This window comes from Balaenoptera borealis (assembly GCF_965194805.1).
Source record: "Balaenoptera borealis genome assembly, chromosome: 10".
Lineage (NCBI taxonomy): Eukaryota > Metazoa > Chordata > Mammalia > Artiodactyla > Balaenopteridae > Balaenoptera > Balaenoptera borealis.
In genome coordinates, this window is record NC_138874.1 from 69,760,852 (window position 1) to 69,773,251 (window position 12,400).

Below are 12,400 nucleotides of genomic sequence, written 5' to 3' on the forward strand. Positions count from 1 at the left end.
GGCCCAGGTTCATTCCCCATTCTGGGAACTAAGATCCTGGAAGGCGTGCTGCATGGTCAAAGAAAAAAAAAAAAAGAATGAAAGAAAAGAAAAAGAAGTTCTGAAATGTGAATAACATTTTAAAGCTGTTGAAAGAAAAGGAAATGTCAACCTAGAATTCTATATTCACAAAAGTTTTTGGTGGATTTCTTAGGATTTTCTATATACAAAACCATGTCATCTGCAAATAAATATAGTTTTACTTCTTCCTTCATGATCTGGATGCCTTTTATTTCCTTTTCTTGTCCAGTTACCCAGCCACTGCAATTTGGCAAGAGATAAAGAAGGCATAAAGATTGGAAAGGAAGAAGTAAAACTATCATTCACAGAGGCCATGACTATATACAAAGAAAGTACAAAGAATCGACAGACAAACTATTACAAGTGACTTTAGCAAGGCCACTCACTAGGTACAAAGTCAACATACAAAAATCAATAGAATCTCTATATACTGGAAACAAACAAATATAAAACACCTAAGAATAAATCCAAGAAAAGAGGTGCAAAAACACGTTCCTGAAAACCACAAAACACGTTTAAGGAAATTTGCAAAAGACTTAAAGAAATAGAGGGATACACCCTGTTAATGGGTTGAAGATTCAACGTTGTAAAGATACCAGATGGCCACCAAACTGATCTATATACTCCATGAAGAATCCAACCAAATTCTAGCACTTTTTTGGTGTGGAAATTGAGAAGCTGGTTCTAAATGTTTTATGGAAATCCAAGGGTTTCATTGTGCTGGGTCACCTTGTGGATGGTATCGAGATAGCCCAGGCTGGCTGTCGTCTCTGGTCTATGGGAGGCACTTGTGTATTTTTTACCCTGACTGCATCTGTGGACGGGGGCCAATCCAATATATCACCCCCACCTCCCCATCAGAGCAGAGAGCCTGCCTGTCTCTTGCCATTGAGATTTTTCAACCGTGAGTAGGCCATACCCATCCATTCTGTCCTGCAAAGGGAAAACTTACCAACTTTTCCAAGTGGCCCTGGAAAGGTCACTGACAGGCATGAACCTCCCCTTGAAATGTGGAGGTGGTTGGCACCTATGGTTTCATGACCCCAGGTGAAAGGGGAACAGTTCCATTTTAGTAGCTGGCTATACAAACACACAGAGAATGCCTATTATGTGTGTGCCACAACACTATTAGAAATTACTGCAGTGTGGACTACGTTAAAAATGGACCCATGAAATAAGTGAGGAAAAGCAAACACAAGGTATTCTGTGCGTATGGACCACTGCCAGCAAAGCTTGTATTTGTGCATTGACAGACATTGGAGGTGAAGTCAAAGAGGCACAAACCGATGGCAACATTCACTAATTGCTTTTGCAGAAGTTGCTTCACTGCCTAAGAAAAGAGAAGATTCTGTTTTAAGTGTTGTTCTAATTACACAGTAACGAGGCTTGAATCTGCAAGTTTAGTAGCATTTGGGTGAAAATACAAACTGCCTGATAAGTAACAGTGACAAGCACAGGGGCTGCCGGTGACCTTGAGTACATCTTCACGGGTAGTTGAGGGAACTTCCATTTTATGAAGTTTACACCGACACCTACCACAACACAATAATCATAATGGAATTGCTAGGTTTACGGGAAAAGCTTTCAGCCCTATGGGCTATGCTTTGGCCACGTGCTTTCACCATTTCATGCCCAAAGTGAGAGCCCCAGGAGCAGACGCCCAGAACCTGTCCACCACTTGGTACCTGGGCGGGCTGCTTTCTCCTGCAGGTGTGAAGCGAGTGAGTCGCGATCCCCAGGAGCCTTTTCTCCCAAGCCGTGCTGCCCAGGCATCCTGGGGACTGTTCCACACCTACATGCCAATCCAGTTTCTCAGACTGTGCTATTTATTGTGGACCAACTGAAATAAACGCTTTGGGCAGTTCATTTTCTCCGCCAGGCAGAAGGCAGAGAAACCACAGAGGAAAAAAGTGGAGGCTGAGCATCAACACATCATCAGTTTTCCAAGTTTCCCTGGCACTCCACACAACGTGCACAGCTATGCTTTCACTCTAGAGAGTATTTCTTCCCAATGCCTGAGATTCCGGTCCAATTCGAGACTGCGACGACCAGGAGCCAGGATTCCAAGCCCAGGCAGCCCCACGGGTAAAGAAGGATGGAATGAGTTGGGAGGGCCTCACATGCTGGTGAGATGTAGCCCAGCGGCCACACCGCTGCCCTGGCCCGGGCTCTCTTGTCACCTCTTCTCTCCTGCACGTCGGCACTCGTGATCCCCCGGCTCGGGCTGGTCCTGCAGCCCAGTGAGAATGCTGGATGCAGCGTCCAGGCCTGTGGCTGTCAGGCATGGCTGTGGGGAGATAGGGCTCCTGGAGCAGACCCGAGGTCCCTGCCCGGGTCAGGGCTCAGTGGTGCGGCAAAGCGCGTGCCAGCGCCTCACCAGCTCCTTGGGTTTGCTAAGCATCTCGTTCCAGTGCTCCAGCTCTTTGCCGCGGGTGTACATGTAGGGGCCCACCACCACCCGGCCCAGCTCGCGGCTCCCTGTGGGGGGGCAGGGCGGGAGAACACTGTCATTCTCTGGAGCCCAGAAGCCACACGACCTCAGCCATCCCCAGTGCCTTCCCTCTCTCTCTCACTCCTCCCCTCAAAGGAAGTAGCCAGCCCCCTCCCTCTTTAACAGCCTCCAAAGAGGTCTTGACTTTGATCTGGAGCGGCAGCTGGCAGGGGAAGGGAGCCCAGGTGGAGAGCCTGCCCTTTCGTTGGGGTACCCACCCTGCCCCCACCCTCCCAGTGGGCCGTCAAACCTGCCTCACGTCAAAGAGCCGAGGAGGAAGGGGCCCCTCCAGAAGGGAGCCCTCTTCCATCAGCCCACTTGAGTATTCAGGGGGAGTATCCAACAATGATTTTCACCCACCAACTACCACAGTGGAGAAGGGGCTTAAACTCTGGCCCATGAGACCAGCTGGCCCGACAGCTCCACCTCAGTGACAGTGGACACTGGGGTGGGGGGCAGTATGGGAGAGCAGCCTGGGATAACTCCACACTGAACCTTACCCAGGACCCTCAAGACTTGTACAGAAGTCATGAGGCAACACAAGGGCACATAAAGACCCACGGCACCAGGTCATTGGGCTGGTGGCAGGTAGCTGTGCCGTCTCCCAACCTCTCTGGTGATTTGCCCCAGGAGGCGGTAGCAGAGGCCATCCTTTAACCTCTTTCTAGGGTGCTATGGACAATCAAACCAGAGTAAAGCTGGGTGTGAATCCCAGCTCTCTCACTAGCAAGCTCCGCGTTCTTGGGCAAATATCTCAGTCTCTCTGAGCGCTAGCTTCCTTAGGCGGAGGACAGAAACCATACAGCTCCCTCCAAAGGGTCCGTGCTTCCTGAATGCACAGCAGCTCCTCCTCGCCCATTGCCCCCACGGCCTGAGGGTAAGGGAGCAGCCTTACTGTCCCCTTCGGCCCTCTGCAGCACTGTCAGGCTGAGGCTCGCCGTGTCCAGCTCGGCAGGGTCGGCCTTGAAGCTGAAGGTCTCGCTGTACACAGGGTTGGCGGAGCCCAGCACAGCCGAAGTCTTCTTGCACTTGACAAACTTGTTGTGGTTCATCAGAGACACCTTGACAAGGACACCTGGGGGGCAGTGCAGACCGCGGGCTAGGAGGGGCGGGCAGGGGCCCAGCCTCCAGCCTGTGGGAGGTCCGGCTGGGAGGGCACACGCCCCGCCTGGGCGCCAGGACCCCATTACTCACAGCTGCTGCAGCCAAAGGGCGTTACAAGAGGAAATGGGGTTGATTAGTGTACTGCCTGCAGCCGAGGAAACGCTCGGCTCCCTTCCTCTTCTCTCCTCTCTGTCTCCTGAACGCACCCACGGCTCGGCTGGCCTTTGTTCCTGGAACCTGGCACCACACTCCCATCCCTCCCCACGGGGGGGCGGGGGTCCTGCCTGCTGGGTGCTCAGGCCTCCTGGGGCCCCTAAACACCTTCTCGTTCAGAGGCCAAGTTTTTTGGCGGAGAGGCTGAGATGGGTTTTGGATCCGCAGTGGAGGGTTGAATGCCAGCTTGCTTACAGTGAGCCAGAGGCAGAGACGCATGGGGGCAGACAACCACCCACTGGGTGGCTGGGGGGCTCACAGTGGGGCAGGACATGCGGGGTGAGCCCGAGCAGGGCTCCTGTGCCCCCAGCTCCCGGGCTCCAGTTGAGTGACCAGCTCTGCACCCAGGGGTGCCCCCGCCACCCCCAGCTCCCGGGGCTGGGGGGCACAGGGCCTCGTCCTGGAGGAACTGGAACCTTCGCAGAAGGGCAGGGGCGGAGTCAGGCAGCGCAGGCAAGGAGCCAAGACACCGCCTTGGGAAAAGGGAAGGGCAAATTTGGTCTCAGGTGTCTTAGGGGTCTTGATGGAGGCCAAGGAGATGCAGCCCCGGGATTCACATAAGGAAGCAGCTTCTCACGCCACAGCCGTGCAGAGCGGGAGGGCGTGGCTCGGGAGGCAGTGATGCTCCTGGCAGCATATTCGAGCAGAAGCTGGACGGTGGGGGTGAGGGTCCTAAGCTCACAGGGTGGGCCCTGCCCCAGGGCGAAGGCTTACTGACAAAGCTCGTGTCCTCCTGGAGTCGGAGGCCCTTGGCTCGAAGCACGATCACCGTGAGGCGGTTCAGGCAGTCGTTGTAGCTGAGGCAGAACTGGAGGTCGCCAAACTTGGAGGGAGGCTGGAGAGGCCGAGAGGAAAGCACCCCTGTCACCCTGGTAGGTACTGGAGGCCCCCATGCCCTCCTCCTTCCTCCCGGCAGGCAGGCCCTGAGTACTCCGTGACATAGCCACACTCCCTCCTGGAAGCCCACCCACCATTTTACAGATGGGGAAACTGAGGTCTGGGGAGTTGAAGGGGCACGCTGAAGATCACAGAGTAGTAAGGACCAGAGCTGAGGGTTCAAACCCAGGTCTCAGGGATTCCAAGGCCTATTCTGAGCCACCGGGACCCTCACTGGGGGTTGGGGGAAGAGTAGGTAGTTTCCTTGGCTGGTCCATTTGGGGTGTCATCTTTCACAGCTATCTGATCTGGATGGGAATCCAAACGTGGATTTTTCAGGATGCTCCAGGTAATCTGATCTCCAGGGCAAAAGAGGCTCAGGCACCCCTCCCTGCCCAGTCTCCACACACCCTCCTTGTCCCACGCAGCTCCGGCCTGGGCCCAGCATGCTGAGTCACACTTGTAGGGGTGGTGGGGTGGTTGGCAGTATGCTGAGGGCTGACACTGGCTAGCAGGTGCTGGGCCACACCTGCTGGCTGTCCACGGTAGTCTGACACATGGTGGCATATGTCTGGTGACCCTGACCTTTACCTCCAGGCTCTCAGCCTCCAGGTCTCTCCAGATGATGCGCCGGCAGTTGCCCACCAGGGTCTCCTTCTTCAGGGGGAACAGCACCTGGCCCAGGAGCTGGTGCTTCCTCTGCCTGTCCACGTGGTACACCGAGAACCTCAGCACCCTCTGGGTGACACTCTTGCTGGACACCTGAGGGAGATGAGGGCCTGGCTGGGCTCAGGTGTGGGGTCAGGGGATGGGATGGCGTGGTATGTTCTGGACACAGGATCCTTCCATGAGGGGTGTCTCAACCAGGGACCTGTGCACCCCAAACCCAGGCATCCTCAGGGGACCCTTTGCTGCCGTTGGGCCAGTATCCCGGGGAGGTGGCAGGGTGTGCCAGAGCCTTGCCACGCAGAGTGTGCTCCAAGGACCAGCAGCACACACCACCCCCTGGACCTCAGAAGTGCAGGACCTTAGGCTCCACCCAGACCCATGAAGCAGAATCTACATTTAACAGGGCATCCAATGATTTACCTACACATAAAAGTATAAGAAGCTCCCGCACTGGAGCCCAGGGAACCCGCCTGTCTCTGCTATCTGAGTTGGGCACCTGAACAGTCCTCTCCCTGAGACTCAGTCTCCTCACCTGTAAAATGGGATAATGTTTCTTAGTCTCTGGGTTATAAAACCATGAATGGCAGATGGTTAATTAATATTGATTTTCTTCTCTTCTTTTCCTTCCCCTTCCCCCATAAAGCACAGAGAGGCCAGGAGCAAGTTGGTGCAGGGATAGGGCAGGGAAGTGATGGGTGTAACTATGCAAGCATGACGTGTGGCTGATCCAAGCCTCCCCACCTTGGATCTGGATGTCCTAAGAGGAGCAGGTTCACCTGTGAATTCTCACAGCCTCGGCACCAGCAGGACAGCCAGGGGCTGGGCCCCATGCCACCCCTCTTCTCAGTGCTCTGCCCCGGAAGAAGCAGGAATCACACTCTTCCCAGATGCAGACTGGCCTATCCTTACCTTGCCAGCCAGCCTGCTGCCCTGCTCTTAAAAATTTGTCCAGGGCCTCTCGGCAGCTCTTGATTGCTGGCTTCCCATAAGGGCCCCAGTCACCTGCTGAGGCTCCCAGGCCACCGTGAGCTTGACTCAGTGCCCCGGCAGCCTCAGCACCTCCAGACCCTGAGCTCATCCGCCCACCATGCTGCAAAGGCACCACCTGTCGCAAGATGGCTCTCAGGTCCTGCTCTGGCTTCTGACGGGACGGGTGAGTTCCTGCCCCCACCCCAAGGGGCCTGGGGGGGTCTCCCCCTCCGCCTTCCATGGACAACCTTGCCAGAGAGCTCCTCGTGTTCCAGGGCTTTGGGGTGCCTCCCTGAGCCCCATGAGCCAGGGCCTGGCATTCAGTGGGTGTTCCAAGAATATGTTTCTGTTTCTCACCTCCAGGCAACCTGGACAGGAGGAGCCCAGCCCTCTGCCCCACCTCCCTCAAGTCTCTCATCTTCCCCCACCATTCAAGGGTGAGGGCTCTTGTACACCCTGACCTGGCAGGAGGGGTAAAGCAGAGCCTGTGGCACAGGGGTCCTGGGGGCTGCAAGGCCCTGGTTAGCACGGAAGGCTGGGGCTCTCCTGCACAATGTCTGTCCTTCCCAGGAGGGAGAGGGTCCCAGACCCTGCCCGCTCTGGAGGCCATACCTGAAAGATGAAGTGCTCGTCAAACTGTGGGCTGGTTGTTCTGCATTTGGTCTTGGACTGTAGGAAGCGCCGCTCATCCGGTAGCAGGTGGAGCTTCACCAGGGGGCTACAGGTCTCTGAGGGGGCTTGCAGCCGCTGTGCCTTGATCAGGCCCACCAGCAGTCGCTCGGCCTCCTGCTGATATTCCACAGAGAACCACAGCCGCCCCAGGCAGCCCTCAGGGAAGTGGGTCTCACTTTTGTCCTCCGGGATCTTGTAGAGCGCTGGATTGATGGTCCCCACCACGCATGCGTCTCCTACAACACAGAGGCTGGGAGGACTGGCAGGCCAGGGGAAGGCAGGGGCATTGGGGACAGCAAGCTCTGGGCTCCACTGCCACACCTCTCCTGGCCCAGCCCTTCCTGGCTGAGCTTTGACCAGGCAGTTCACTGGCCTCTCCTGACCACGTTCGCCCCGCTCTCGTCTCCAGACTGAACACAGCCCCTCTCTCTAGTGCAGCTCCCCCAAGAGGCCTTCTCACCACTAAGGCATTCTGCATCCAGGCCTGCTCCTCCCTGGGGCTCCTAGCAGAGGCCACAGTACTCATTCAACCCTTGCCCCCGTGACTGACCCCCACCCCCAGAGGTCAGGGCCTGCAGGGCGGGGCGCAGTTCCCAGCATCTGGCCTGGCCCCTTTCCGTGGTGTCCAGAGGGTGTCTCAGTAATATAGTGTTGTCCCTTTTCTTCCTCTTTAAATTAGAAGGGCCTAGCTGATTACTGGGTGGTTCCTGGGGAGGTCTTCAGAGCAAAGAGGTAGGCAGAAAGCTGTGTGCCCAGCTTCCACCATGCTGCCTTCTGGATTGGCCAACCCATCATCCTGAAGCAGGACACAGCACAGGTTCTGCACCCAGGAACACTGGGGTTACAATTCCAGATCTGTTGCTTACTGCCTCTGTGACCTTGGGCAAGGCACTGTTAACCTCCGGAGCCTCAGTTTATTAATGTGTAAAATGGGGTGATAATCCCTCCCCCAGCCCCAGAGTTATGGTCTAACTCCAAAATGGCACATGAAGCCATATCTGGCCCAGGCTGGGGTGCAGCAGGCATTTGGTAAACCCAAGCACCTGGAAAGAGTGGTCACTGGGCAATTCTGGCATCCCCAGGCCCATCCAGGCTCTTTTTCTGGAGCCAGGCCCATGAAACCAGATGGGTCCGCCCTGGCCTGAGCAGACCATGACCCCTGGGCAGGCCCTGGTGGGCACACTCACCAAGATTGCTGCCGGTGGCATGGGGCAGGAGCTCCGGGGCTGGGCAGGGGTCCTGTGGGGCCTGGGCCCACTCTCTGCTGCTCAGGGGCACCCAGTCTTGGCTTTGGAGGGAAGGGGGCACCACGAATGGTATACCTGGTGGCCTGTCCAGAGGCAGGGAGATGACACGTAGGTGGCTATTGAACCGTGTGGCCTCAGAGCGCTCAGCCCAGAGGGGTTAAGTGCCAGGCGCTGGAGGAGAAAAAGCCAGCAGGAGCCAGGAGGAGGCAACAGCACCATTTTCTGGGCCCACACCAGGGCACACACACACATACACACACACACAAACACAGCCAGAGGCAACACCTCCATCTGCCCACAGCAGTGTTGAGTTGGAGAAGGAGCACAGCGTCCGGAGTAGGCCTGCCTGGGCTTGAATGCCTGTTCTGCCACTTCCTAGTTGTGCTATCTGGACCCGTTACTTATGTCCACTGAGCCTCACTTTCCTTAGCTGGAAAACGGGCTTCATAACACCTGCCTCATAGCTGTGGTGAGAATTCTGGGGTTTCTTTGTGATAGCTCCCAGCCTGCTGACAGCACAGAGGAGGCCCTCCATAAACAGACCTTTCCTTCCCCACGCCGCTCCAGGGGAAATGCCACAGGGAGGGCCCGAAGCAAGAGCAGGAGCTCCCTTGGCCCCAAGGCCCCAATCCTGCCTCACCTGCTTGCCTGGGTCCTGGCATCCGGTGGGCAGAGCTTGTGTCCCTGTGTGCTGGAGGCAGCCGTGGCCCCTGACAGCTCCTCATAGGTGAACGTGGCGCAAAGCCTCTTCCAGAGACACCAGCTCACCCCCATCAACAGCAGCAGTAGCAGCAGTCCCCCAAGGATGCCCCCAATCACCAGGACCACCTGCTCTGGGGGCAGACACCACCGGGATGTGATGCCTGGGGAAGGCCACTCCCCTTCACACCACTGGCAGGTTGGGGACAGAATTTGAGCAGCAAGCCCACCCCCCTGGGTTGGACCCCAGGAATAACACAGAAGCAGGTTTAAGGTATCTGCTGGGGAGGGGTGCTGCTGGCTGGGCTCTGCTGGGTCTCAAGGAAAAACCATTTCCCTTATGGTCCTAGTGCCCTGGGCAGAGCTTTCTGGTTTCCCTTGGAAAGCAGCTGGCCTGGGACTTGGGATTCTGGGTGAAATGAACCATTTCCTTGTGCTTCTGCATAGAAATTAACCCTTCTCTTATCAGAACCTCCATCTTCCCTGGACTCCTGTTCAGGCTTGAGGGTGAGCTGGGCACCCTGCACTTAAGGAAAGCAGGGGAAGGGAGGACGCCCTGGGTGGCACTCAGAGCCCTATCCTTTGGGTCCTGGAACCTGCTGAGAGGCTGGACTCTTGCTTGAATTCTGTAACTTTCTCTAAAAACCGCTCCCACCGCTCAGCCCTCTCTCACAGCAAGCCCACTTAGCGGAGTCGGTGGGAGGCGGTGGAGGGGATGTGGATGAGGATGAGAGCAGCGAGTGTGAGAAACCAAAACACAGGCACTCTGCTACCGGCACCTGCACCTCACACTTGCCCGGACCTGGGAGGCTTCAGTCTGAGCCGGCTGAGAGAGCTCGGACCCTCGATCCTGCGCTAAGCAAGCAAGGTCCCTCCTTCGGGTCACGCGCGGGCGCGGGGCTTCCCAGGCTCTGGGGTCAGGACCCGGTTGGGTGGTGAGAAGGAAAGACACCCGCACCTCCTGACCCGCAGCTAGCTGCGAGGAGCGGGCCTTACGCTCCATCCCCGCACCCCGCTAGGAGCGGGAGGCAAGGCAGGGCTGCGACCCAGCAGAGGCCCGCAGGGTGAGGGAAAGTGCTGCAAAGGGTGGCTGAGGGGCCGGGGCGCAGAGCGCGGCGCCGGGGTAGCGGGTGAGGAGGCGAGGGCACTTACCCTCCATGGGGCTGCTCTGGCCGGCCGCTGGGGCGCGGGCCCGGGGCTCGGTCTCGCCAGTCTCCGCGCCTCCCGCCGTCACCGCTGCAGCCGGGCGGGTTTTTAAAGCGCCGAGCGGGCCGTCGGGCGGACGCGGGGGGCAGTACCTCGTTGCGCTCCGGTCAGCGAAGAACGGCGGGGGCAGGGACCCAGCTCCCGGAGGCCGCGGCTCCGCCCCTGCCCGGCCCTGGTCGTGGCCCTGGAAGGGCGCAGAGCCGACCATGCGCTCCCGGAACCGAAGGGCTCCCCGCGGGGCGGGGCGCCCGGGGCTCCCCGCGGCTGAGGCGCGAGGGCCAGGCTTCCCGGGGGCAGAGCTAAAGCCTTCTCCGCCCGCGTCTGGTAGACGGCTCCGCACCTGGCTCTTCACCCCTGGCGGCCTTGGCACGCGCTGTGCCCGTCTAGGAATGCGCCTCCACCTTCCGCAGATCCTCTGCAGACTGATGCCCAGCTCCGACCCCTGCTCCCGGGAGCTTTCGCGGATTCCAGGGCCGAGTCTCCGCGCCCTGTCCGGCCCCGGCGCTGCGGTCTGACCGCGGGGGCGCGCAGGGCAGCGCCCAGGTTTACAAGTTGGCCGGCTCAATAGACACAGACAGCAATGAGGCGTTGGAGAGAGCAGATTCCTCGGCTCAGTTGGGTTAATAATAGTATTCCCACTAGGGTTAACGTATCTAATGTATTCAGATCCGTGACTGGCTCAAGGCTGGGGGAGCGCGGCGCGTGCCAGCCTCTATTGTGATTATATGACCGAGGGCGGTTTCGCCTAGGCCTCCTCCCTACTCTGCACCCACGGTAACCTTTTTTTTTTTTTTTTTTTGGCCCAGCCGTGAGGCTTTCGGGATCTTAGTTCCGCGACCAGGGATCCAACACGTGTCACCTGCAGTGGAAGTGAGGAGTCCTAACCACCCACTGTCACTATTTCTATAGTGATTACTGTCAGACCGCAGGGGTTACGCCAATGGAGGCTGGTGAACGCAGCCTTGACGGAGAGGCTGGAGTAAAGGCTCTCCTGGTCCGCAGCCCGCTCTCACCCAGCGTGCAACCCCGTAGAGGATGAGCACTCTCCCAGGGTCCGCACGGCGTCCCGGCGGGGAGCTCTTGTGGGAGCGTCTCAGACTTCAAAGCATCTGTAAGAGCGGAAGGAAAGGAAGATATTTGTGGGCGGAGGGAGGGTCGGTCTTGTTGTTTCACGGTCTTGAAGGTTGTGTCCAAAGACAGAGCCTGAGCCTGGGCCTTGCTCCCAAGTCACACCTGTGCCTATGAAGGGAAGGAGGAGGCGGGGTGGACAAGGTGAAGAGCCCGCCGGTCTGTCAGTGTGCCTTAGGCCCCGCCCTGCCTGAGCCCTAAATGACCTGAGGTGGGATGGGTGGTGAACAGGAATCCCTCTCCCTTCAGGGGGAGGGGTTTGTCTGGGAGCCTTTGGTCGCTAGAGTGCAGAGGAAGTGTGGTCAGTCTTTTTCAGGATCTAGATGGGCGTGGGGTGGTGAGAAGATGGGGCCCCGAAAGTGTCCCGGAGGAGTGGGACCTCTCATTCCACTCCACCCCCTCACCCTGCTAGGTGGAGGCAGGGCATTTCCCCCACTGCCCTTTCCCCTCCCTCCGCGACCAGTCTTATTGGCTGGAGTGTCTGGAAGACCTGAGGCCCTGACCTCTGCTTTCACCAGGCTGGAGATGGGGGCGGTGTCTCAGGAAATGGGGCCTTAGTGGCCCCCAACCTCCCCGTCTTTCCCCTCAGGTCTGAACTGGATGTCTGTGTTAGTTTCCTGTTGCTGCTGTAACAAATAACCACAAATTTAGTGGTTAAAAAACACAAATATATTACCTTACAGTTCTGGAGGGCAGAAGACTAAAATGGGCCTGCAGGGCTGCTTCCCTTCCAGTGTTTGGGGAAAATCCATTTCCTGACATTTCCCAGCTTCTAGAAGCTGCCTTCATCTTCAAAGCCAGCAGCAGCACTTTCTAATCTCTCTGACTTCCTGTCATCTACATATCTACTTTTTCTGCCTTTCTTTTTTAAAAAATTTTATTGGAGTATAGTTGATTTACAATGTTGTGTTAGTTTCAGGTGTACAACAAAGTGATTCAGTTATACATGTACATATATTAATTCTTTTTCAGATTCTTTTCCCATATTGGTTGTTACAGAATATTAAGTAGAGTTCACTGTGCCATACAGTAGGTCCTTGTTGGTTATCTATGTTATATATAATAG

At 57.0% G+C, this 12,400-nt stretch overlaps 1 protein-coding gene and 1 long non-coding RNA gene across 12 annotated transcripts; one reads left to right on the forward strand and one right to left on the reverse strand.

Moving 5' to 3' along the window:
• Positions 1 to 1,271: 1,271 nt before the first annotated feature.
• Positions 1,272 to 11,017, reverse strand: SYT15B (synaptotagmin 15B). Of its 11 annotated transcripts, XM_082407901.1 has the most exons (9): positions 10,547 to 10,881; positions 10,153 to 10,390; positions 8,942 to 9,134; positions 8,242 to 8,384; positions 6,995 to 7,290; positions 5,330 to 5,506; positions 4,583 to 4,703; positions 3,447 to 3,626; positions 1,272 to 2,347 (listed from the first exon to the last, which is right to left on the reverse strand). In XM_082407901.1, exons 2-9 carry the CDS (start codon positions 10,157 to 10,159, stop codon positions 2,052 to 2,054), a joined length of 1,413 nt encoding a protein of 470 aa, XP_082264027.1. In that variant the 5' UTR covers positions 10,160 to 10,390; positions 10,547 to 10,881; the 3' UTR covers positions 1,272 to 2,051. The 11 variants fall into 11 exon arrangements, with proteins under 11 accessions (XP_082264027.1, XP_082264029.1, XP_082264026.1 ...); XM_082407903.1 differs by having other exon boundaries at positions 5,336 to 5,506; positions 10,153 to 11,017; XM_082407900.1 differs by having other exon boundaries at positions 10,153 to 11,017.
• LOC309635984 lies at positions 4,667 to 11,098 on the forward strand. The gene is made up of 3 exons (XR_014249142.1): positions 4,667 to 4,740; positions 6,057 to 6,566; positions 11,013 to 11,098. It is a non-coding gene; the product is annotated as an uncharacterized lncRNA (long non-coding RNA).
• Positions 11,099 to 12,400: the final 1,302 nt, after the last annotated feature.

Bases quoted from the DNA above. Each gene is read 5' to 3' on its own strand.
- SYT15B (XM_082407900.1), bottom strand. From the start codon at position 10,414: ATGGTCGGCTCTGCGCCCTTCCAGGGCCACGACCAGGGCCGGGCAGGG. The intron at 9,135-10,152 runs GTAAGTGCCCTC...GTCTGCCCCCAG, and splicing joins CCAGAGCAGCCCCATGGAGG to AGCAGGTGGTCCTGGTGATT. The intron at 4,704-5,329 runs GTCAGGGTCACC...CGGCCTCTCCAG, and splicing joins CTGAGAGCCTGGAGGTAAAG to CCTCCCTCCAAGTTTGGCGA.